Source organism: Dasypus novemcinctus, chromosome 12 (genome assembly GCF_030445035.2).
Source record: "Dasypus novemcinctus isolate mDasNov1 chromosome 12, mDasNov1.1.hap2, whole genome shotgun sequence".
Classification (NCBI taxonomy): Eukaryota; Metazoa; Chordata; class Mammalia; order Cingulata; family Dasypodidae; genus Dasypus; species Dasypus novemcinctus.
In genome coordinates, this window is record NC_080684.1 from 21,869,526 (window position 1) to 21,895,302 (window position 25,777).

The 25,777-nt window shown below is 46.1% G+C and overlaps 2 protein-coding genes across 3 annotated transcripts in view; both read left to right on the forward strand.

Annotated features, from left to right (window-relative positions):
- The first annotated feature begins 7,716 nt into the window (after window positions 1-7,716).
- Window positions 7,717-16,225, forward strand: MIP (major intrinsic protein of lens fiber). The gene is made up of 4 exons (XM_004466132.3): window positions 7,717-13,192; window positions 13,643-13,807; window positions 14,200-14,280; window positions 15,902-16,225. Exons 1-4 carry the CDS (start codon window positions 12,833-12,835, stop codon window positions 16,085-16,087), a joined length of 792 nt encoding a protein of 263 aa, XP_004466189.1. The 5' UTR covers window positions 7,717-12,832; the 3' UTR covers window positions 16,088-16,225.
- A 1,739-nt stretch (window positions 16,226-17,964) lies between these two features.
- TIMELESS (timeless circadian regulator) overlaps window positions 17,965-25,777 on the forward strand; it is a 37,581-nt gene continuing 29,768 nt past the window's right edge. The window contains exon 1 of one of the 2 annotated variants that reach the window (XM_058307957.2): window positions 17,965-18,089. The gene's annotated coding sequence lies outside the window, so the exon portion shown is untranslated. Of the gene's footprint in view, window positions 18,090-18,263; window positions 18,699-25,777 lie in introns of those variants that run through there. The other variant, XM_058307958.2, reaches the window with a different exon arrangement.

A 25,777-nucleotide genomic window follows, 5' to 3' on the forward strand; every position in this document is an offset into this window, starting at 1 on the left:
GAGTGTAAGCGATTTTTCAAGATATGCAACAGCTGTAAAGTGATATGAAACAAATACTGTAATTTATTGCATACATTCATAAGTGAAGGAAATGCTAGATTTCAGTTAGAGGTCAGAGAAAATAAAGATAATAAGTTGATTTTTTTTTCAGTTCAAGCTCATGGACTACCTGAAATCTTCCCATGTACCCCTTGGGGGTCCATGGAACCCCGGTTAAGAACCCCTGGTATATGCACTTTTTTTTTTTTTGTTAATGAATAAATGAATATAAAAAGGAGGAGGGTTTTGTACCCACATCCTTGAGGTGTAGTGGCTCATTGTCTCCACTAGAGGCCAGCTCAGCCCTGCTTTTTCTTCTTGCCTAATTTGTGAGAAGAAAGGTTTCCAATCCAGTTAAACCTAGGAGCAAAATGTGTGGAGGAAAGATTTCCTTCAGAAAAGTCCTGCTTGGTCAATATTTTGCATTTTGGTAGTAAAGAAAGAAGATTCCAGAATTGTGTCTTTGTAAGATTTCTTCTTTGATTCCATACTGACTGCAAGGACTGAAGCCTCTACGCTGTCACTTAGCCACACCCCTAATTTCTTACTTATCAATTCTTGTACAGGCTGACCATTTGATAAACTTACCCTCTTCATATAGATGATTTGCCTGCCTTGTTACTAACAATCACGCAATTAATTCTTTATTTTTTTAAAGATTTATTTTCTCCCCACCCCCACCCCCATGTCTGCTCTCTGATCCACTGTGTGTTCTTCTGTGTCTGCTTGTCTTCTCTTTAGGTGGCACCAGGAATCCATCTTGGGACCTTCCAGAGTGGGAGAGAGGTGCTCAATCTCTTGCGCCACCTCAGCTCCCTGGTCTGCTATCTCTTATCGTCTCTCCTCTGTGTGTCTTTTTGTTGCATCATCTTGCTGTGCCAGCTCTCTGCTCAGGCTAGCTTGCTGCATGGGCCAGCACTCCTGCGCAGGCCAGCATGCCACATGGGCCAGCTCTCCGCTCAGGCCAGCTTGCTGCGTGGGCCAGGTTGTCTTCACCAGGAGGCCCTGGAAATTGAACCCTGGACTTTCCATATGGTAGACGGGAACCCAATTGCTTGACCCACATCTACTTTCCAAATAATTAATTCTTAACACTTCGATACATAATAATCAAGAAGAGAGAATTTTTCTTGACAAGAGTGGAGAAGACATTCTAGCGACAGGGAAGAGCTTAAGCTAAAGCACTTGGCCTATGGAATATAATGGGATGTTTCAAGAATTACAATGAGTGCGGTGTTGCTTGATTCACTTGTTGGGGAGATAAGGAGAGCAACTAGAAGAGTTAAGGCTGGATTACAAAGGTCCAATTATGCCATGGTAGGAAACTTAGACTTTGTCTTTCAGGCATCGAGGAGCTAGAAGAGGGAACAAGAATTTAAAGGAGGGAAATGACAGATTACAGGTACTTTTATAGAGATAAATTGGCAGCATCATAGAGAATGAATTGGAGAGAATGAAACTAGAAATGGGAATATGGGGTCAGAGTCCTCTGGGTTCTGAGGTATGACATGGTGTGAGCTCAGGTACCTAAGAGGTAGAATTGGAGGAACTTTGATGACTGATTAGATGGGAGTGGAAGGATAGGGGAAGAAGTCCAAGGTGATCCTTAGGTTTCTATGTTAATGGAAGGAAACAGAAGGAGGAGCATGTTTGGGAGGGGGAGAGATAATTAGTTCAATTTTGGACAGGCTGAATTAGAGGCATCTATGGGACACGCAAGTGAAAATGTTCTATAGCTCTATGGATATAAAATTCAAGGGAGCAGGGGACATAGATGAGGTCATCCAAGGAGAGGGTGTAGAGTAAAGTAAGTAGGGAATAAACTGAAGGTGCAACTCTAGGGAATACCAGCAAATGAGATAATACATAAAAAGTGCTTAGAACAGGACCTGAGCCACAGTGAACACTCTTCTGCCGGTCTTGGGGCTGTTTCTGACACCCTAGGAAAGGAAGGGGTGGAGGAGGCAAGAAGACAGACCAGTTGCTTTATTATTCTATTTCTTGGATTACCCTGTTTCTAATCTGTTGGGGGCCCTGGCCTGATCCAAGTGCTAATCTGAGCCCTTAACTATGGATGGAAGAGGGATGATACACTCAGAGCTTGGTGATTGTTCTGGACTTTGCCAGGAGTCAGCAAAGCATAATCACAGGAAGGTAGAGAAGGGGGGAGGGGGCTGCTGGGATGGATTGTGCTACTCTGGGGCCTTTGTCCTGCTGAAACTATCTACACAATGGAGCTGGGTTGCCTGCTGACCTGACATTCTAAGTGTGGGGCTGGGATAGAGATTTCAGAGGTGAAGCAGAGATGGTCACCCAGCTCCGCAGAACCATGTTTCTCTTCACCCACATTGAAATTGCTGGAGAAGATGTTCAATGCATCATAATAATAAATTATATATATATCTGATCAACCCAACTAATCAACTCATTTATACTTTGATTTAAGGCAGCTAACCTAACATGTTTATATTGCCTGGGCATATCTCATTTGAGCCTCATACACCCTTGCAAGATCAGCAGAGTAGTTACTTTTATGGAACTCAGACTGGGGTTAGTTATTCTTTAGCCCTTATGATATGGTCTGGCTAGAGAATAGCTTCAGAAAGGTGGAGAGCCAGTTCTGGACAACCTCAGAGGTGGCTTTGGTAATCTCAAGGGATCCACTGTGGAGAAATGAAACAAGACAGAACGGTTCTGCCTTGAGGTCCCCTGAGCTTCATAGACCCACTTGCTCCCTTTTAGTATGGATTACTTTCCCTCTAGCACCTCTCAGGGACTGAAAAACAGGCCTTCTTTATTGTATTAGTGAGTAAACTTAGGATCACTGGCTCCTGGGATATAAAGAGACTGGCAGATTGTCACTTATCAAGAGCTGATTTAGGGGAGCAGATGTGGCTCAAGCAATTGAGCATCCATCTCCCACATGGGAGGTCCCAGGTGTGGTTCTGGTGCCTCCTAAATAAAAAAACAATCAGACAACTAGTGCAAATAACAAGCAAAAAGAATACAATGAGCAAAAGCAATGAACAAAAAGAAAACTGAGCAAAAACAATGAACAAACTGATGAACACATTGGGGTGAGGTAGAGAAAAACTTAAAAAAAAAAAAAAAAGAGCTAATTTAAGTGTAGAGATAGATGAAACTCCAGTCAGGATAATTATTACTATAGGCCATTAAGAATTTCAATAACTTTGTAACTGCCTCAAGTTTCATGAATCCTTTTCTACTAATGTAATTTCTAGTGGAAAGTTTCACATGACAACTGAGGGAGTGCTGAGTTCCCATCCTGGAGAGCTCTGTTGCATTCCCCAATGAAATAGCAACAATCCCCCAAGTGCAAGGGCAAAGACCAGTGAAGAAAGACGGTCCAGTGATGGGCCCTTGATACTGATGACTGTGCTTACGAGCCTGTGTGCTTGAAATTTCAACTAGACCTAGAGATGCAGGGTGCCTAAGAGTTACCTCCTGAGAGCATCCATGTTGCTTAAATGTGACCACTCTCTAAGCCAAACTCAGCATATAAATGCATTACCTTCCTCCCCAGCATGGGACACAACTCCTGAGGATGAGCCTCCCTGAGGCTGAGGGAGTACTACCAAGCACCAGCTGGTGATGCAAGTAGAAAAAGACCTAGACTAAAGGGGGAAATGGTAAAGACAAATGAGTTTATATGGCTAAGAGACTTCAAAATGAGTAGGGAGGTCATCAGAGGTGTCATGCTTACACACGTCTCAGCAGACTCTCAGAGATAGCCAAGTAGATAAAACCCGAGGTAGTGGTGCTCCTGAGGACTATGGAGACACTCAGGTCCTATGGTCATAGCAGTTAGCTCTGGAATTCAGTGCCTTGCCAGTGGGCCCTACTTTGGAATTTGTGTTCTTGAGTGTGATGGATTTGGACTCAGATGTGACCTCTCTACACATGGCTCTTCTGTCACTTTTACTGAACCTGTGGTTGGCGCGAGGGTTGGTATATACTCAGGAGACTTGAATCTCTGGACTGTCCATGTGCCAGCTGAGCCCTGAGCCTCAGCAGAGTTGCAACACCTACTCTCTGGTTCATTGGACTTAGCCAGGTCAGCTGACAGGGAGGTGAGAATGGTCAACCACCACACCAGGAAACTGAGAGTGTCTACAACTGCAAGCCAGAGAATCCCATCCATCAGCCATGTGGGCTCTAAGCCCCCTCTCGATTTAGAGGTGGGGTGGGCATCGCCATCCCAGGGTCCTCAGGGTGGAGGAATAAAAAATGGATTAGAGTGGACTTACTGGTATTCTGCTATAGAATTATTGTGACTCTAGCAATGGAAAAAATTGTATCATTGATGTGGAGACAGTGGCCACAGGAGTTGCTGAGAGCAGGGAGAGGGAAGAAGTGTGATATGGGTGCATTTTCGGGACTTGGAGTTGTCCTGAAGGATATTGTAGATACGGATGCGGGACATTATATATCCTGCCATAACCCACTGAATGGACTGTGAGAGAGTGTAAACTACAATGTAAACTTTAATCCATTCTGTGTAGCAGTGCTCCAAAATGCGCTTCACATGCAACGAATGTACCACACTGATGAAAGAGGTTGTTGATGTGGGGGGAAGGGGGTGGGGAATATGGGAAACTCTTCTATTTTTTAATGTAACATTTTGTGTGATCTATGTATCTTTAAAAAAAAGATCTAAAAAGAGGAAAAAACTAGAAAATAAATAAATGTTTCTGTTCTTATCTAAGACCAGAATAAAAGAAAGGTGGAGAATTTACAGCTAATTTTTTTTGCAATCCCTGAAAAGAAGCCCCACAACAAGAATGGAGTAAAGTCATAGAAAAAAGGGAAACAAGCTAACTAGAAAAAAAGACAGGGATGATTTGGGTTGGGTCCTGGGTGATCCCAGGAGTGCTTGTTCCCAGGAATCCCTTGCACCAGGCACTTCCCCAGCAGCACCTTCCTTTTCAGATTCCAATGGCCTTGTTGCCAATGCAGCATTAGTACTTTCTCTCAGGTTTGCTCTCTTTCTAGTGAGGGGTGGGTATCTCCTTATCTTTTCTTCCCTGAAGAATTCTTATTGTCTTTCAGATCCTCACTTTCCTCTTTTGCTCTCTGGCTCCGGAAATGCAAGTCATAAAGATGACTGGGGAGTAGAAGGATAAGTCCCTGCCTCTGGCTGACAGACCCATTATCAGTTCCTGCCCTCACCTAATGAGTTTGGTTTGGTGAAGAAGGACCAAAGAGGAAGAAAGAGCTTGGTAGGAGAGGAGAAGGTGCCAAAGGTGCCCAGAAGTGAAAATGATGTGAGTACAGGTGGCTAAAGCTCCCGTGGGGAGGACATTGATTGGGATTGGTGTAGGGGTTAGGGAGATGAGGTTTGGCTGAAGGAAGGAGACAAGACTTGTTCCCTGATCTGAGGAGTGGAGCTCTCATCTCTTTGGCTGCCTCTTTATCCTGGGGAGGCACTTGCTCCTCACCTCCCAAATCCATGAAAAGCAGTCTCCAAACTGAAGCAGGATGCCTAATAGAGACCTAATAGAGGCTGGCAAAAAAGAAGAAGAAAAAAGTTCTGGGAGGTAAGATTCTAAGGTCCCAGAGGACAGGAAGAATCACCATCATTTTTGGTAGACTCCATCCTTCTATTGAAATTCCAGACCCTTCCACTTCTCCACTGGTAAATTCCAGTCCAACCAAACAGGGACTTATTCTCTGACCACTCCCTTATTCTCTCCTCCAGCCCTTCTTCCTTTCTCCCAGATCAGGTGATTGGAGGTCAGTAGGTACAGAACTAAAAGGCAGAGGCCTAGCTGGAGAGTTTCTTAAGGACAGAGGGAAGAAGAATGAGGACCAAAGGGCAGAGGGTAGGAGACCCATAGGGAAAGGAGTGGAGCAGATGCTGCCAGCCCAGATAGATAGCTTGATCTTGCCTTCCTTCCCCTCTTACCCTTCCTTTTCCCCAGGATCTGCAGAGTCAGCAGTTAGAGAGAGGTACTGGCTGAAGGCTTGGGCACCCAGATCTTTGTAGGGGTTGTGCTTGCCCCCAGTGGGTGCTCATGCCAGACACAGCCCCTCACCTCCGCAGCCAGCCCTGCACATGTTCTTTTTGTTTTTATTTTATAAAGATTTATTTTATTCCTCTCGCCTTTCCCCCCACCCCCCATTCTGCTCTCTTGTGTCCATTTGCTGTGTGTTCTTCTATGTCTGCTTGCATTCCAGGCGACACTGGGAATCTGTGTCTCTTTTTGTTGCGTCATCTTGCTGCGTCAGCACTCCATGTGTGCAGTGCCACTCTTGGGCGGGCTGCCCTTATTTTGCATGGGGCAGCTCTCCTTGCAGGGCACACTCCTTGCACGTGGAACTCCCCTATGTGGGGGACAAATGCCCTGAGTGGCACAGCACTCGTTGCACACAGCAGCACTGCATGTGGGCCAGCTCACCACATGGGCCAGGAGGCCCTGGGTTTGAACCCTGGACCTCCTATATGGTAGGCAGGTGCTCTATCAGTTGAGCCACATCCGCCTCCCCCTGCACAGGATTTTGGCAAGATCAGAGGGTCCCAGATGAATCCAGCCTTGACTCTGGCCCTCCTCTGTGCCCACTGGCTTGTCCAGAAGGTGGCCTATGTCCTGGTGCAGAGCACAGGAGCCATTCTGGCTTCTGGCTTCTTCTACCTGGCCTTCCCCAGATGGTTGCAGCCCAGTTGGTCATCGAGGTAAGCAGTAGCCCCGCTTCCTGAGTAGGGGGACACTGGACCGGCAGTGAGGGTGGATGGCTGATAGGACTACAGGACTTTTTAAAAAATCTGCCTTTCCCCCTCCCCCCCAGATGACTCTCTTGTCTGTCTGCTTGTCTTTCTTTAGGAAGCCCCAGAAACCAAACTTGGGACCTCTCATGTGTGAGGCGAGTGCAGCCACTTGAACCACTTCCAATCCCTGCTGGTTTTGTTGTCTGCTGGTTTCAGCATCTGCTCATTGGGGCATCTGCTCATCTTCTTTAGAAGGCACTGGGAACCAACCCGGGCCCTCCTGTGTGGGAGGCGGGCACCCAACTGCTTTAGCCACATCTGCTCCCTGATAAAGGACTCTTTCTTTCTTTCTTTTTTCTCAAGATAAATAGATTACATAAATGTTACAGAGAATATATATGGGATTCCCATATGCTCCGCTTCCCACACCTCCCACATTTTCCCCCATTAGCAACATCTTTCGTTAGTGAGGTACATTCATTACAAATGATAAACACATTTTGGAGCTTGCCAGTAAGCATGGATTATAGTTTACATTGCAGTTTACACTCTCTCCTGCTCAGTTCTGTAGGTTATGGTAGGATATATAATGGCCTGTATCTGTCATTGTAATCCTGATAGGACTTTAAGGGATGAGCAAGAAGGGAGATCCCTGCTCTGTGCATCCTCTCATTTAACCATGTTTAACACAATGCAAATAGGCTAATGAGTTAGGATTAGCAACTCAGGACTGTGAGGGACTTACTGCAGATCCTTTGCTCAAAGCTTCCTAGGTGGGTGGAGGGTGGGGGACTGGGGACAGTGGGAGGAATGTATATGTCCTCCCTCCCCTGGTCTTAGCATCTCTGGTTTCACCTAGGTGAGGAAGAAGGCTCTGAGCACAGGGAGTTTTTCTCCACTTTCCAGCTGGTACTCACTGGTTGCTGTGGCTCACCAGCAGCTGCTGGAGGCAGGTGGACCAGGCAGCCTGGCCGTGGATGGGTTTCTCAACGATCGCCCTAGCACTGGCATCTGTCAGAACCCCATCCTTTCCAAAAGGGCCTGGGGAAGGCTGGAGTCCACTCTCCAGGGGAGATAGAGTTTTTGCTTTTTTTTCCTTTGAAAGAGGCTAGGCTAATCAAAAACAATGAGCATGCCAACAATGTATAAATCAAGTAAAGCTTTTTTTCTTTCTTTTAACAAACATTTTCCCTTCCCTCCTCCCCCACCCCTCCCACCCCTGGTATCTTCTAATCTGCTTTCTATCCCTGCAAATTTGCTATTTCCAGTCATCTCTTATAAGTGATATCATACCATTTTTCCCATTTATTCTTTTTTGTTTGTTTTTAGAGACTTTGTAGGTTTGCAGAAAAACCATGCAGAAAATACAGAGTCCCCATATAACCCCCCTATTATTAACATCTTGCATTAGTGTAGTAGATTTGTTACAATTGGTGAAAGACTACTATTATAATTGTACTATTAATAATGGCTTATATAGGGTTCATTGTGTTGTACAGTCCTTTGGGTCTTTCTGTTTTTTGTTTTTTAATTTTATTCTAGTAACATACATATGATTTAAAATTGCCCCTTTTAACCATATTCAAATTTATAATTCAATGTTGTTAACTAGATTAACAATGTGCTACCATCATCACCATCCAACCAACACCAAATAAGAACATCTAACCATTTTATTTGAGATCCAAAAGAATTGAGGTAGCTGCCCTTTGCCTTTCTGTTCCTTATTATAAGAGGCAGTCGGGTTGATGAGTAGGGATAACTACCCCTTCTTGTTAATAAAACTCTCATTGAATAGCTCTTATTTATTTAGTGCTTGCCTCTGTGCCAGGTACTATACTAGGCTCTTCACCTGCATTAATTATCTCATTTGATCCTCATCATAGTCCAATAAACTGTATACAATTATTATCCCCATTTTGTAGAAGAATAAGCTAGGACCCAGATAGCTTATGTTAATTCATTCAATAAATATTTATTAACTGCCTGCTATGTATGAAGCATGGGGTTTGCAGTGTGAACAAATCAAAAGTGGTGCTTGCCCTCCTGGTTAGCAGGAATAACTTGGCCACCTGGAAAGTCATAAAGTCAGGGTTTTAGTTGCTGCTGATGTTCTTTACAGATTTCAGGCGTACAGAATACTCCTTTGTTCATGACATCCTCTCATCATTGGCCTATATGTGGCTTTCTTTTATCTATCTATCTATCTATCTATCTATCTATCTATCTATCTATCTATCTATCTATCTATCTATCTATCTATCTATCTATCTATCTATCTATCTCCCCCTTCCCCCTGTGGCTTGCTTGCTGTCTGCTCTCTGTGTCCATTTGCTGCATGTTCTTCTGTGTTTGCTTGTTGCCCTTTGTTGCGTCGTCTTGCCGCGCCAACTCTCCGCGGGCTTGGGCCGTCAGCTCTCTGCAGGTGCAGGCCAGCTTGCCTTCACAAGGAGGCCCTGGAATGTGAAACCAGGGCCTCCTATATGGTAGACGGGAGCCCAATCAATTGAGCCACAACTGCTTTCCTGTTTGTTTTTAATAATAGTGAGCATCAATATTAACCATCCACTAGAAAAACTAGAACCTTGACAATAACTTCAAATCTTCAGGTAGATACATTCATATCCTACCCCATCCTCTTATCTTCTCTAACACAAGGTAGACACCATCCTGAATCTTGTGTTTCCTTTTTGTGTAGTTTTATCTCATCTATCTATCTATCTATCTATCTATCTATCTATCTATCTATCTATCTATCTATCCTGAAAGGAATATTTAAATTTTATTTTTTTAACTGGATATTGTACCATCTATAATCTTCTGGAACTTTTTTTTGGGGGGTGCTACAAGTCATCCTTACCTATGGTCAGAGCGAGTGTCACTGTGGTAGTTCACTAACTTTCACTGCTGCATAAATAATATTCCATTGTATAACATACCACCATTAATTCATTCATTCTCCTGCTGATAGCTTTGAGTTGCTTCCAGTTTTCTGCTATTGTGAACAGTGCTGCTCTAAACATTCTTGTACATGTTTCCTGGCATGTGTGTAGAGAAGTTTCTCTTGGCCATATAAGTGAGAAGTGAAATTGCTGGGCCAGAGACAACGTTTTTGTTCAACTTTATGAGATGGAGCTACCGTGTGTCCCAAAGTGATTATCCCAATTTACATTTCCACTTGCAGTTATGAGAGGTCCTGTCACTTTGTATCCTTACCCACATCTGAACCAAACTATCTGTTACCAAAGCCTCTTCCCCTAATACCATGCCCTGTTCCCCACTCTCCTGTCTAGAGCACATTTTCTGGAGGCAGCATGAATGCTGCATGCTCCCTGGGGTGACAGGGCTGGGAGCATCACTGGGTGAAGTGCAAAGAGGATAACAGGGCCTGAAGTCAGGAGAGTGGCAGGGCTCCTAGAGTGCAAGAGCCTCCAGGGACCACTGAGAGGTTACTCCTCTTCCATGAAACAGAGAGCGCCACTCCGCTGGGGCGCCCGCTGACCTGCTCTCAGCAATTCTCCATGGGTGGATGGGTTAGGTGGGCCTCCCTCCTTTGTAACTCTTTTCCTGTCCACCCCAAGCTGGATATTGAAGGAGGAGAGGAACGCAGACCTTGATCTGTGTCCCTTCTCTCCTAACCGGCTCATGCTAGGCACCATCTTTGCAGGCCTCTCCTATCCCTCAAATATCTGTTGTCCTCTGGTGCTTTGTGGGAAAAACCTGTGGTCCTGTATGACCTGCTGCAATGTAGAGAGGGTGGAGCTTTCCAGACCGCCCCATATCTCCCTCTCCACCACCACACCGCCCCCACCCATAGGGTCAAGTCCTTTATGAAGCCCAAGCACAACGAATCCACTTCCTCGAGCTCTCCACCCCATCTTGTCTTTTTTTCTCTCTCTCCTTGTCCTGCCTGCTTTCTCAGACCACCCTGAGACCTGTCCCTGAGTATCAGGGGTGCTGTCTGCGTGGCCTGTGCCAAGACCTAGGGTTTAGGACTCCAGTGTTCTGATGACAGCTATATTAGGGGGTGTGGCAGTTTGATATGGCTATGAATTCCAAAAATAGATACTGGATTATGCTTGTAATCTGATCCATACCTGGGCATTATTGAGTTATGATTAGGGTGCTGGCATGATAAAAGATAAAAGGCATGGCAAAGGACAGATTTGAGGGTTTCTGTTGGAGTCTTGATGTTGGAGCTTGATGCTGAAGACTTAAGCTGGAGCCCTGGGAAGTCAGCTCACAGAGGAAAGAGAAGCCAGCTCCAGGAAGAAAGGAACCTTGAACCCGGAGAAAAGCAGGCCCCAGGAACCTAGGAACCCAGGAAGCATGAACCCTCACAGACATGGGCAGCCATCTTGCTCCAAATAGACTTTGGTGGGAAACGGACTTGGCCCAGTGGTTAGGGCGTCCGTCTACCACATGGGAGGTCCGCGGTTCAAACCCCGGGCCTCCTTGACCCGTGTGGAGCTGGCCCATGCGCAGTGCTGATGCACGCAAGGAGTGCCGTGCCACGCAAGGGTGTCCCCCACGTAGGGGAGCCCCACGCGCAAGGAGTGCGCCCGTAAGGAGAGCCGCCCAGCGTGAAACAAAGTGCAGCCTGCCCAGGAATGGCGACGCCCACACTTCCCGTGCCGCTGACGACAACAGAAGCGGACAAAGAAACAAGACGCAGCAAAAAGACACAGAGAACAGACAACCGGGGGAGGGGGGGAATTAAATAAATAAATAAATCTTTAAAAAAAAAAAAACAAAAAACAAATAGACTTTGGTGAGGGAAGTAACTTATGCTTTATCTATAAGCTCCTACCCCAAATAAATAGCCTTTGTAAAAATCAATTTCTGGTATTTTGCAATCAGCACCCCTTTGGCTGACTAATATAGGGGGCATTAGACCTTCTCATTACTCCATAGCCATGACTCAGTTTCCTTCTTTTCACCTCTTGCTATGTCCTTGTAAGTTAGAGAAAAACGAAGTATGGGGAAACAGATGTGGCTCAAGCGACTGAGCTCCTGCCTACCACATGGGTTCAGTTCCCAGTGCCTCCTAAAGAAGACTAGCAAGACAGCAAGCTGACACAACAAGATGATGCAACAAGAGACACAAGGAGGTAAACATAACGTGAGACAGCAGAGCAGGGAGTGGAGGTGGCTTAAGTGTTTCAGTGCCTCCCTCCCACATAGAGGTCCACACAACGAACAGGCACAGTGAACACAATGAGGGGAGGGGGGTGCAGGAGTAAAATAAACTTAAAAAAAAAGATGAAGTGTGAGCTGATTCTGAGGTTTAACTTTTAACCTTGCCCCGCTTCTGCTTGTCCTCCAAAACCACCCCCAGCTCATCCATGAAAGATAACTTCTTCCCCATGCCTGTCTCTTTGTGGATTAAGGCCGGGGTGAGGGTTTAGAAAGGGAGGTGCTGGCATGGGTGTGGGGTGGGGAACCCTGGGCTCAGAGAAAGCCAGACACAGCAGAACTATTGTGTCCCAGATCTGCAGGGCCCACAGATTCCAGTCCAAACCAGCCAATGGGAGAAGGCTTTCTAATCCCAGGGAACTAAAGAATTCTCTTCAGTTATCCAGCTTCCCTGCTGGACCCCTCTCCTGATCCCCAGCTCCACCCTTATCCCTGGGAGACTCAGAGGAGCCTGGAGGCCCCCAAGGGCAGAGCCCCATGCCTCACGAAGTAGACCGACCTTCCAAGCAGAGCTGAGGAATGTTCTAACACAGATGTCAATCAGAACTATGAACCCCAACGGTGACACACAGAAAAAGACAGACTCTTCCCAACCCCCTGCCTCGATCCCTCTCGCTCAGAGTCCCTCTGGCTCTGAACCCTTTCCCACCTCCCCTGTGGCTCTCATCGTTTCCCAGGTGAAGAGGGTGGGAGAAATCCAGCAGCTTTATCAGATGCATGGGAGTGGGCCCAGCCCTCCGTTACTGTGAAGGGTTAAGAGGCTGGGCCAGCCACCTCAGCCTGCCCCTCCCAGGGATTAAGAGTCCTCTATAAAGGGGACTATTCACCCAGACCAGGCCACGGGGATATCAGGGACCCATTCCCTCTGCCATGTGGGAACTGAGGTCAGCCTCATTCTGGAGGGCCATATTCGCAGAGTTCTTTGCCACCCTCTTCTATGTCTTCTTTGGGCTGGGGGCCTCCCTGCGTTGGGCCCCTGGCCCCCTGCATGTCCTGCAGGTGGCTATGGCCTTTGGCCTGGCCCTGGCTACGCTGGTGCAGGCCGTGGGCCACATCAGCGGTGCCCACGTCAACCCCGCGGTCACTTTTGCCTTCCTTGTGGGCTCCCAGATGTCCCTGCTCCGCGCCGTCTGCTACATGGCAGCCCAGCTCCTGGGAGCCGTGGCTGGGGCTGCCGTGCTGTATAGCGTTACACCGCCTGTGGTCCGAGGAAACCTAGCACTTAACACGGTAACGGGTGGCCGAGGGGGGCTGCGGAAGCCTCTGAAGCCCTGTGCCCTGGCTGGCGAGGGGTCTGGGACATGTGTGTGTGTGTCTGCGTGTGTGCATTTCAGGGTGCGGAGGCTCAGCAGGTGGTGTGGAGGGGTGAGGAAGGCAGAGAGCCCTGTGGAGGGGTGAGGAGCCTGAACTCAGGTCCCAGCTTTCCTTCCAGCTCCTTGCAGGGTCTGGAGGAAACTTGTTGTACCTTTGGGGGCCTCAGTTTCCCCACCCATGTAAGTGGGTGTAATCATTTCCACCTCGAAGGAGTAGCGATGGGGCAAATTAAGACGCAAATACAGTTACCAGGAAGGGGTTATGTTATCCTCCCTTTCCAGGGCACTGCCGCCACCGGGGGATCCCCGCCTGGGAAGCCTCTGGCAGCCTAATAATAGCTGCCTTCCTTTTCCTTCCCTTGCCCAGCTGCACCCTGCGGTGAGCGTGGGCCAGGCTACCGTGGTGGAGATCTTCCTGACGCTCCAGTTTGTGCTCTGCATCTTTGCCACATACGATGAGAGGCGGAATGGCCGCCTGGGCTCTGTGGCCCTGGCTGTTGGCTTCTCCCTCACCCTGGGGCACCTCTTTGGGGTAAGCAGAAGAGGAGAACAACTTCTCGTTTATGGATTCCAGGGCCCCCAAACCTTTCCCCCCTTGTCAGGGCCACCCCGCTGTCGAACCCGAGCACTATCCACCTCGCTCCGTATCACCCTGCCCTGTTCCTCGCCCTTGTGGCTGCCAGAGCAAGTCCTTCTTGACCCCAAGGTGGATATGCATGAATCACCAGGAGACAATAATAGTCTCTCCCCAGATAGGGCCTCAGTGCCCGCACCCCACTGTGGGGACCTCTAGAGTCATGCAGGTTGTGCTTCCCTGCTTGCTGCTGGCTGGAGGTAGGTGCCAGCTCTCCGGGGCAATGTGGATTGTGGAGAGGAGCTGGGTGGAATGGAGAGGGTGTCTCAGTTACGACTTGTCTTTTACAGATGTATTATACTGGTGCAGGCATGAACCCTGCCCGCTCTTTTGCTCCTGCCATTCTCACCCGAAACTTCACCAATCACTGGGTGAGTGAGGAGAGAGGGGCAAGATCCTGAAGCTCTTCTGGATGGGTGTGGGCTCAGGTTCCAGATTTGGTCCATCTGGACATGTTGGCTGTTCTCCCAGTGCCTCAGCCAAGGGGACTGTCAGAGAACTTGGCATGCCTGTGTGAGCAGGATTTTGCTGGAAGGAGAGGCTCTTGCTCATATTGTTCCTTTTCTGGTTAGCCTGGGGGTTTTTACTGAGTATTCACTGGATGCCAAAATGAGGGGCTACAAAGCCAGACGACTGAACATAACACAAAAACCTTCGTTCTCAGAGATGTGTGTAATCTTGAGCAAGTAATGCAATCATCCTGAACTTTGGTTTCTTTAACTACAAAATGGGTGTTTTGAGAAGTGTGAAGATTATATGTGGGAAACATTTAACATAGAATCTGGTATGGAGTAAGTCCTCAATAAATATAGGCTATGTTTAGATTTTTGGCCATATGCAAACCAAACATTTGAAAATAATTCAGATTTTTAAAAAAATTTCTCTCCCCTTCTCCGCCCCCCCCCCAGTTGTTTGCTCTCTGTGTCCATTCACTGTATGTTCTTTTTTTTTTTTTTTTAAAGATTTATTTTCATTTATTTAATTCCCCTCCCCTCCCCCGGTTGTCTGTTTTCTGTGTCTTTTTGCTGCGTCTTGTTTCTTTGTCCGCTTCTGTTGTCGTCAGCGGGACGGGAAGTGTGGGCGGCGCCATTCCTCGGCAGGCTGCTCCCTCCTTCCCGCTGGGCGGCTCTCCTTATGGGTGCACTCCTTGCGCGTGGGGCTCCCCTACGCGGGGACACCCCTGTGTAGCAGGGCACTCCTTGCGCGCATCAGCACTGCGCATGGGCCAGCTCCACACGGGTCAAGGAGGCCCGGGGCTTGAACCGCGGACCTCCCATGTGGTAGACCGACACCCTAACCACTGGGCCAAAGTCGGTTTCCCCCACTGTGTGTTCTTCTGTGTCCGCTTGTATTCTTGTCAGCGGCACCCAGAATCTGTGTCTCTTTTTGTTGTTGTTATTGCTTCATCTTGCTGTGTCAGCTTTCTGTATGTGTGTGGTGCCATTCCTAGGTAGGCTGCACTTTTTTCACACTGGGCAGCTCTCCTTACGGGGCGCACTCCTAGCCCATGGGGCTCCCTTATGCGCGGGACACCCCTGCATGGCACGGCACTCCTTGCATGCATCAGCCCTGCACATGAGCCAGCTCATCACACGGGTCAAGGAGGCCCTGGGTTTGAACCTTGGACCTCCCATGTGGTAGGCAGACTCCCTATCCGTTGGGCCAAATCTGCTTCCCTAATTCGGATTTTTTAAAACAACCTTTAAACTAGAGCAAATAGATAACAACAAATAGAATATATGATGCTAAAGAGACGTGGGAGAAAGAAATGATTTGATGGATCAGAAAAGAAATGGTGAATGTTGAGGTACAGGCAGTGGAGCAGAGCCGAGGGTTTAAAGAATGAACAAACACACACTGATTTCTACTTAGATAGAGCCAATTTTTGTAGCAAGGCCAGGATGTCTGTTCTCTACTGAGGAGGTTGGGAAAAGAGCAGCCTTGCTCTTGGTCCCTTCCCCAAGCCTGACGATGCCTTTCCTCTCCCTGCAGGTGTTCTGGGTGGGCCCAGTCATTGGCGGGGCCCTGGGCAGCCTTCTCTACGACTTTCTCCTCTTCCCCCGGCTCAAGACTGTTTCTGAGAGATTGTCCATCCTCAAGGGTGCCAGACCCAGTGACCCCAATGGACAACCAGAGGGCACAGGGGAACCGGTTGAACTGAAGACCCAGGCCCTGTAAAAGCTCCAGCTGGGATAGAGGCTGTAGGTCATTTCTAGGTTTAAATGGAGGGTCTGAGCCAGCCCCTGGATGAAGAAAGAGACTGTGGGGAGGGGCATGTACTTCTTTATTTTTTAATTTATATGCGTGGTTTTTTTCCCCCTTTTGCAGTGTGAAATTTTTCAAGTTGCATTCATGAGCTGGTTGGTGCCAACTTCCCTTCCTCCTGCCCACCTCCCCTCCCTTCGCCATGTGTGCATGACTGCAGGTATGAGTGTCAATGAGTGTGGCTGTGTCTGAGTTTAGGGGCATGAAAGCTAGGGAAAGGAAAAGAGATATCATGCTAGGCCTTCCTCCCCCACCCAAGTGTGGTGAGCACAGAGAACTAAGACCTCAAGTTTCTGGCCTTCACTCTGCTGCTAGTCGAGTGTGTGCTTCTTGGTTTCTAGAGGAAGCAGGGCCTTACTCCTCACAGAAGGAAGAAGGAGAGAAGTGGCAGAGACAAGGCATTCCAGAGGTTGGGAGAAGGGGCTCAACATTTCTCTGGAATGAGGCTGAGATGTTCATGGATGTAGGAATGGTGGTGGTGGTGGGAGGGGGAGATGGGAGATAGAGGAGGGTAGGAAATGGTGGTATAAACCCTAAACCAGGACGGCCCAAAAAGGTTTGGGGATGTTCATGGGAAAGTATAGTCTACTTATCTCAGGGGTGCTTGCCCCAGTGACTGGTGGAGAAGCAGCTTTGAGAGAAGAGAACACTGGGGTTCAAGCTGTTCTGTAAAGCCTGTCTACACCCAATTACTAGGTTGCGTTTTCATTCTGGCATAATGGATCTCTTCCATGGTCCTGGGCCATAGAGCTCTCAATTAATAAAAATAAGAGGTGGGTGAGCTTAGAATTTTAGAAAATGAAGCAGCTTTGCCTTTCTGCCAGACATCCACCATTCATTCCTCAGGAGTGGCCTCCTGGCAGATGTTACTTAAGCCTCAGAAGAGCCTTCTAAGGCTGATACTGGGTATGTGATGCCTGGAGCAAAAAGAGTGGAGGTAGGAGAGGACACAGGATGGAGAGGTTTTGATCCTCGGTTTTAATTTAGTAAGAGCAAATCAAAACACTCTTCAAAAGTCATCTTTCTGCTTTTATCACTAATTCTATAGTCCTCTTTATATTCTTTTTGTGTCTTTTTCACTTTTCTCTCATGTGTCCTTTCAACTTGCAGCAAATCCCTCCTAACTCTTACACCCCAGAAATCAATTCCATCTATTCAAATGCTTTTAATTCAGGAGATAATTATTCTTTTGAGCCCCATCCTCTTTGGTTTTGTCGTTAGCAAGATACACTCATCTCAGCAGAGGCTCAATTGACCGGTGAATATTTAGTGTTGCTCTCTTACTTTTATGAGCCTCCTATACTCTCCGCAAACTCTAATCCTATAGCTATAGTTTGACAGATCCAAAAAAGACCGCTCTTCCCAGGACCTCAGCTCTCCACCTCCTCCCAAATAAAGCCTAACTTTTCTAAGTAACCAATGAAGACTTTGGAATAGTCCACTTGACTAGCAGAAGGGGAGTCCTGTTATATACCTATATATTTTTTGATGAGGTTACGTTATAACTCCAACTCTTTTATTTAAGTATATCATTCATAAACAAACATAGAGCACAAGTTGTGAACTTACAAAACAAACATGCATATCATCCTACAGGGCTCCCATACATTACCCCACACCAACATCTTGCATGATTCCTGTTATCGTAAGTCAATAGAAAATTCTTAGTGCTGTAGTTTTTAGCTCTTTTTGCTCAGTGAAGGGGATTGTCCTAAACAAAACAGATACTTCCTTCGTCCTTTATCACGCACCCCCTGCCCACGCGGTCTCACTTGGACCAGCCCGGCTCGCCCCGCCCTCCACGCCGGCGGGGAGGGCCGTCTGGTCGTCTGGTCGAGTCTAGTGGCGGGAAAGGCTGTCGTGGGCGCCTGCGGGCTGCTGGCTCCGGGGGATCCCGAGGACCCGCGGGGAGCGGGTGAGTGAGTGTGTGGGCAGTCGCGCTCCAAGCCGAGAGGAATCGGTGGCCCTCCGAAGCGGCGGGGGCACCCTTGCGAGGCACCGAGTCTCCTTTACCTCGGCTCGGTTTAAAGGCAGGGGCGGGGCGGCGCTGCCGGCGCGCACGCGCAGTTTCCCGCCCTGCTTCCTCCGCGCGAGTGCCGCGCCTTCCAGACCCCGCTGGGACGGCCCCCAGGCGCCGCCTCGGTTCCCGCGGGGAGGGAGCCGCCCTACCTTCCGTCTGCGCAGCCGGGTCCTCGCGCGCGAGTGGGGCTGCGGTGGGAAAACGTAGAACTGACGGTTCCCGGGGGCTCCTACTAGGGAAACTCCCCATCCGGTTCAGACCGGAAAAAACGTGTGCGGCCTGGCGGTCCGCAGAGGTCTGGATTTTAAGTCAAATGACATCTGTCATTTAACAGAATGGACCCCACCTTTCTTCCTCACCCTTCCCGCCTTCCTCTCGGTTAATCAGGCTTCAGGAGGACGCAGCCTTTGCTTGGGTTTGTTGCCTGGACCATCCGCCACCAATTAAGTTCCTTTCTTTGGTTCTCAATTTTTTACTCGGCCCTTCATGCTACCTCTATAAAAGGTCAGTCTGGTCATTTCAGGTTAAATTTAAAATTCTTCTTTGGTCACCCAGTCAGACGTAAATCCTTAAGTGGGTGTACAGGGCTTTTCATAGTCTGGCCCTGATTTGCTCCTTCAGCCTTGTTTTCTAAACCTCCCTAAATTTTTCCCTCTCTCATACACCTGACTCACCAGCCACACAGAAAGGGTGCCATCTGCATCGCCCTCTTTCTTGCAGCCACGCCTACTTGAAGTTCTTGCTGCTTCTCTGCCAGTGAACTTCTCTCACAACTGAGTTCAGTTGTCACCCTGAAAACCTCTTTATCCAGCCCTCCTAGGCCAAGAAGATCATTTTCTTTCTATCCATGAAGTGTTGTAGCTCCCTCTGTTAGCAGGGGAACCCAGATGAGTAGACAGAGTGCCTGACTTTGATCTCACTGTCTGGTAGGAAAATCACCTAAATGGGTCCTCTGCAGTTACCGGGTGGGGTGAATTACTGGGTGATAAGAAGTCTGCCCTGGCTTGCTTACTTCTTTCGCTCCCCACACTCATGAATAAGATGATCCACTTTCACAGCTTCATACTCCATCTTATATCCTAATGCCTCCAAATCTCCAGCTCCCTTCTCCTCTCCCTCAGGTTCAAGACTTGTCCATTTCAGTTCAGTTTAATAAACAGGGAGCACCTGCTATGTGGTTCGCCATGTTGATTCCTACTCTCAAGGAGTTTACATTTTAGTGAAGTTATGAAGAGGGGACTGAGTTAAAATCACCTGAGGAACATTTTTTTAAGATACTTTTGCCCAAGGCCGACTCCCTGGAAGTTTTGATGAACTAGGCTGTGAAAATTCAAAGTTGAATAAGAAACAATTCCTGCCCCCAGGGAATCTAAGGCTAATGGAGGGAGTAAAACATTTGAAACAGAATCTGTTTTACCTATTATATAAATTCAGCATGAGATGTAAGTGCCTTGACAGAAGTCTATATATCACACGAAATAGACGCAAAGGAGAAAGTGGTCATTTCTGCTATGGAGAAATCAGGAGGAAGTGTCATTTGGGCAGAGTCTTAAAAGATGAATGGGTAGTAGACTTTAGATGGTTGAAAAAGGACATTTTGGACAGAGGAATGGCTTGAGGGAAGACCTCAGACGTAACCAGCAGGCAGATCATGCTTTCTACTTCTATATCGTAGGCTTTGAGAGCCGCTGAAATTTTAGTGTTTTTTTTTTAATTGTCTTTTTTTTTAAGATACATAGATCACACAAAATGTTACATTAAAATTTAGTGTTGTTTTGACTTAAATTATAATGCATACTGATGGTAAACAATTTAAATAGTACCAAAGTGAAAGATAAATATTTCTCCTACCTGACTCCCTAGTTCTCCCCAGAGGCCATTGCTCTGAAGTTTCTTATGTATCCATTGAAGGGTTTTAAGCAGTGTGGTTATGTGGCCAGATCTGGTAACCATGTGAAAGAATGATTTAAGGGAAGAAGACAGGAAGCAGGGAGAGAGGTTAGGAAGCATTGAGTAATCTAAGCAAGAGGCAGTCAGGACCTGAACTAAGGCAGTAGCAATGCTATAGGTAGGGGCTGGATAGTACAGCCTAAGGAGGTAGAATTAGCCGCAGTCAGTGATCCATTTGGCTGTGTGTTGGAAAATGTCTAGGTTGGCTCCTGGGGTTCTTTTAACTTGAATGACTGCATAGATAGTAGTGTGAGTCCCTGAGAGATCCAAAACAGAAACATAAACTTGGGGGAAAGAGGAAGAATTTAGTTTAGAACATGTTGAATGTGTGTAATCTTTGAGATATGAAGGGGGAGAATGCAGTTCATTGGTCAGTTTAAATATGAGATTGGCACCACGAGAGCTCAGAGGAGGCAGAAACGCAGATTTGCTGACTGATGGCCCAAAGGTGGGAGTTGAGGTTGTGGGGGTCGATGAATTTGCCCAGGGAGTCTGTGTCTAGTGAGATAGGCAGGATGTGAACCGAATGTGCAGGCCTATCGCACATCAACGTTTAAGGCTGAGAGGAGGAGCAGCCAATTTCGAGTCAAGGGGGCAGTTTTGTTGTGTGCTGGGATTTCCCCCCTACTCATAACATATCGGGATGAGGTAGCATAAAGAGAAGGCTGGAAATAAATGAGGTACAACTAACTAAGGGATGGGAAGTGATTGACCAAGGTTACAAATGGAGGACTTAGAACCTGCAAAGAGGTGAGGGTGGGTGTTTGAAATATGTTATGTTTTTTAGGCTGGGATGAAGAGGAGCTGAAAGAGTTCACCTCGATTGTCACTAAGCAGAAAGGTGCAGAAATACCAGCTGAGAGGTCTGGGAAGCAGTAGAGTAAAAGGACTTGAGGATAGTGGTCAAGGTTAGAAATAACTGTTTCTTGGCAATGGGAAGAGGGAGCTGACAGGAATACTAAAAAGGATTTCTAGACCAGGCTGAGGGCACTGCCAAGGTTGGAGACTACACATTTGTTGTACATCATTATGCAGGATTTTATTTTATTATTTTATTTTTTAGAGAAATTGTAGGCTTACAGAAAAATCATGCAGAAAATACAAAGTTCCCATATACTTCCCTCTTGTTAACACCTTACATTAGTGGTGTATTTTTATTTAATACAATTCATGAAAGAACATTTTTATAGTTTATAGTTGTATTATTAACTATAGTCCATCATTTATGAGGTCTCTTTGTGTTGTACAAGTCTATGTTTTTGTTTTTTTTGTTTTGTTTTTTTTATTTAAATTTTTATTTAAATATTACATTAAAAAAATATGAGGTCCCATTCAACCCCACTGCCCCCAAAGTCTATGTTTTTAAAAAACTTTTATTCTAGTAACATATATACAACCTTTTGGGATATGAAGGTGGAGAATGCAATTCATTAGTCAGTTTAACATGTGAGATTGGTACCACAAGAGCTTGGAGGAGGCAGAAACACAGATTTGCTCAAAGATGGTAGTTGATGTGGTGGGGCTGGATGAGTTTGCCCAGGGAGTCTGTGTAAAAGAAAATCCATCCCATTTTAGCAGTCACTCTCTATTCTGCCCCCCCCCCTCCCAATCTACTTTCTGTTTATTGATTTGAGTATTCTAGACATTTCATTGTAAATGAAATCATACAAGTGGACTTTTTGCATCAGACTTTTTTCACTGAACATGATGTCTTCAGGTTTTATTGATGTTATAGCATGTGTCAATACTTCATTCCTTTGAATTGCTGAACAATATTTCATTGTAATTTCATTGTACGGATATATCACGTTTTGTTATCTGTTCATCTGTTGATGGACATGTGGGTGGTTGCCACTTTTTGACTATTATAAATAATGCTGTGGAGAGAATTCCCATCTCTGTTTTGGACAACCAGCGTCTCCTGTGGAACTCATCAAGGACCTTGGTCAGAGTCCCTGCTTGCAGCCTGTCCCTTGGAATTTGGACTCATGTGTCCTCAAGGGTGTCTGCTGTTAAAGTGATGGCATTGACTAGAAAGGAATGGAATCCTGAGGATTGGGATGGAGACATGTAGGTTAATGATGATGTTAGTGGAGACACTGAAACTCTAAATACTGCTGAAACTTTGCTAGGTAAACCTGTAAGGGTCAATGTCAAGCTTGCATCACCAAACCTCCAGCCTGCCCCAAGGAGTCTTGACCCTGCCCTGAGGAAACCATCACCCAGCCTCCACCCTGCCCTGAGGAGTCTGCTATGCAGCCCCACCTGAAGAGATTAATCCTGTCTCACCAAATGAAACTGGTGCCCTGAAATGGCTGGACATCTATAATCAATTGAGGAGATTGCCATTAGCAATAAGTGATGTTTCATCCAATCAGTTGAAGGCCTTAAAAGGACAAGTGATTTCACCATTCAGAGAGAGAATTCCTATCTCTCCTTCAAAGAGCCAGCATCTCTTGGGGAATTCATTAAAGGACCTCCATTGGAACCCTGACTTGCAGCCTGCCCTATGGAATTTGGACTTGTGCATCCCCATGGTCTCAACCAGCAAACATACATCAATTTGGTATATCTGGTGTCTTGGATATTTAGAGCAGAAAGTCCTAAATAAAAATAATTCTTCAATAAATGGTTCTTGGAAAACTGGACATCTACATGCAAAAGAATGAAAGAGGACCCCTACCTCAAACCGTATACAAAAGTGAACTCGAAATAGATCAAAAGACATAAATGTAAGAATTAAACTATAAAACTTCTAGAAGAAAACCTAGGGGACCACCTTCAGGACCTTGCATTAGGCAATGGTTTCTTTGACTTTATACCAGAAGCTTGAGAAACAAAAGAAAAATAGATAAATGGGACTTCATAAAAATTTATAACTTGTGAGTCAAAATGACATTATCAAGAGAGTGAAAAGATACAACCTATGGAATGGGAGAAAATATTTGGAAACCATATTATCTGATAAGGGTTTAATGTATAGAATGTGTAAAGAAATCCTACAATTCAACAATGAAAAGACAACTCAATTTTTAAAATGTGCAAAGACTTGAAGTAGACATTTCTCAAAGTAAGATATACAAATGACTAATAAGCCTGTGAAAAGATGTTCAACATTATTAGCCATTAGGAAATGCAAGCAAAACCACAGTGAGGTACCATTTCAAACCCACTAGAATGGTTACTATATAAAAACAACAACAACAGCATGACAAGTGTCCATGAGGATATAAAGAAAAAGAAACCCTCATGCACTATTGGTGAGAATGTAAAATAGTATAGCTGCTGTGGAATATGGTGTGATGGTTCCTTGGAATGTTAAGTATAGAACAGATATTTGCACACTGTGGAAGTTTATTTTCCTTTCTCTTAGGTATATACTTAAGAGTAGAATTGCTGGGTCATATGGTAACTCTATGTTTAACATTTTGAGGAACTGCAAAACTGTTTTCCAAAGCCCCTGTAACATTTCGTATTTCCCATCAGCAATGTATAAGGGTGGTGTGGTTTTTTTTTTCTTCCCACAGTGTCTTTATCTCCATGAGTTTACCCATTATATTTAGTTCATAGTCACAAAACCATACAATATTTGTCCTTTTGTGCCTGCCTTGCTTTGCTCACATAATGTCCTTCAAGTTCATCCATATTGTCATATGTTTCATGACTTCATTTCTCCTTATAGATGAATAATATTTCATCATGTGTATTTATCACAGTTTGTTTATTCATTTGTCAGTTGATGGACACCTGGGTTTCCATCTTTTGGCAATTGTGAATAATGCTGCTGTGAACATCAGTGTGCAGGTGTCTGTTCTTCTATCATTTTGAGTCTTGTTGTATGCCTGTAATGTTTTGGGTTTTTTAAAAGATTTACTTATTTCTCTGTGACTCCCTGTTGTCTGCTTTCTATGTCCATTTGCTGTGTATTCTTCTGTGTCTGCTTATATTCTCATCAGATGGCACTGGGGATCTGTGTCTCTTTTTGTTGCATCATCTTGCTGTGTCAGCTCTCCATGTGTGTGGCACCACTCCTGGGCGGGCTGTGGTTTTGCACGGGGCGGCTCTCCTTGCACAAGGGTCACTCCTTGCGTGGGGTGCTGCCTTACACGGGGGCATCCCTGTGTGGGCCAGCACTCCTTGCATGCAGCAACATTGTGCATGGGCCGGCTCATCACACGAGCCAGGAGGTCCTGGGTATTGAACCTTTGGAACTCCTATATGGTAGGTGGATGCTCTATCTGTTGAGCCATATCCACTTCCCTCTAATGTGTTTTTGATCTCACCTATGGGTCTTTTATTCCCATGAGCTCTTTTATTTTTCTATTCAGGTTTTCAAATTCTTCTTTGTGTTTGCTCAGTGTCTTTTTTGATGTTCTTTATCTCTATAACCATGTTTTCTTTCAACTCATTAATTTGATTTTGGAAATTTGTGTGATTCTCATTGATTAAGTTGTCTCAAATCCTGTGTCTCATCTGGGGCTTTGTTATATTCCTTTCCTTGGGCTATTTCTTCCATTTTCATAGTATGGCTTATAATTTCTTGCTGATGTCTACGCATCCGATTATGATGGTGAGTTTACTCTGCTGCTCAATTTCTCTCTCTTTTGTAGGGATTTAGTGGCAGGAGGCTGTTTTACTGCCATTCTTTGATTCTCAGTTTAAACCGTTCTGGGTTTTTAGGATTGTCCTTGTTAGTTGCTGAAATCTGGGCCCTGGACCTAGATTTGGGCAGCAGACTGGCTTCCAAGGGTCTTGATGAAGGAGGATGTAAAGCCCGGAAAAAGCCCCTCTCACTTACTTACTTTTAATTCACTCACGTGCACTTCCTTGGTCAGCCAGCAGGTGGTAATCTTTGGCAGCCCTCTTAGTTTAAGCCTGGTGAGAGTGTGTTCACTGCAACACAGACCAGATCAATGTGAGAGAGAAGTCTGCTTGGAGCGTAAGAGCCTCACAATTCAGACTTTCTCAGAGGGTGTTTTCCAGCCTTTGCTGGTATCCCCCTCCTTTTTCCTGGGTAGGAAATTGTTCCACTCCCCTCTTTGTCCTCAACGGCCTGTCTGGGTCAGCAGGGAGGGTGATTGAGAGGGTTCCTGATCTCTTTAGTCCTGAGTCGCTTCCAGGACAAACAATGGTGCAGCCCTACCTGCCTGGAAGTGTTCTTGGGACACAAGAGACCAAATTTGTGGGCCAAAAGTTGAATCAGCCTTAGGATGCTTCCCTTTTCCTGCCCTTTCCTGGAGAGGTGGATCCCTGTAGCCACTAGCCCAAGGCCAGAGAATTCAAAGCTCTCTGCTCTTAGGGTGGGGGAAGAGTGACAGTGGCTGCAACTGCCCCTTCCACTCAAAGTTTTTCTCTCCAGATTCTTTTCCTGTGCCCCTCTCTTCTGGACAGTGTCCAGCCTTCCCGTGGTGAACTAAACCCAAGAACATTTTATTCCAGGCCATTTCAGTCTGTCCTCTAGCTACTTTTCTCTTTTTCCTTTTGTTGCTTATGCTTTGGGTATAAGGTTTAAGCGACCCCCATCTACCACAAGGTCTTGTACATGTTTACCTACATTATCTTCTAGGATTTTTATGGTCCTGGTTTTTATGTTTAGGTCTTTGATCCATTTTGAGTAGATTCTTTTATAGGGA

Bases quoted from the DNA above. Each gene is read 5' to 3' on its own strand.
- MIP (XM_004466132.3), top strand. From the start codon at position 12,833: ATGTGGGAACTGAGGTCAGCCTCATTCTGGAGGGCCATATTCGCAGAG. The intron at 13,808-14,199 runs GTAAGCAGAAGA...TGTCTTTTACAG, and splicing joins CCCTGGGGCACCTCTTTGGG to ATGTATTATACTGGTGCAGG. The intron at 14,281-15,901 runs GTGAGTGAGGAG...CTCTCCCTGCAG, and splicing joins GAAACTTCACCAATCACTGG to GTGTTCTGGGTGGGCCCAGT.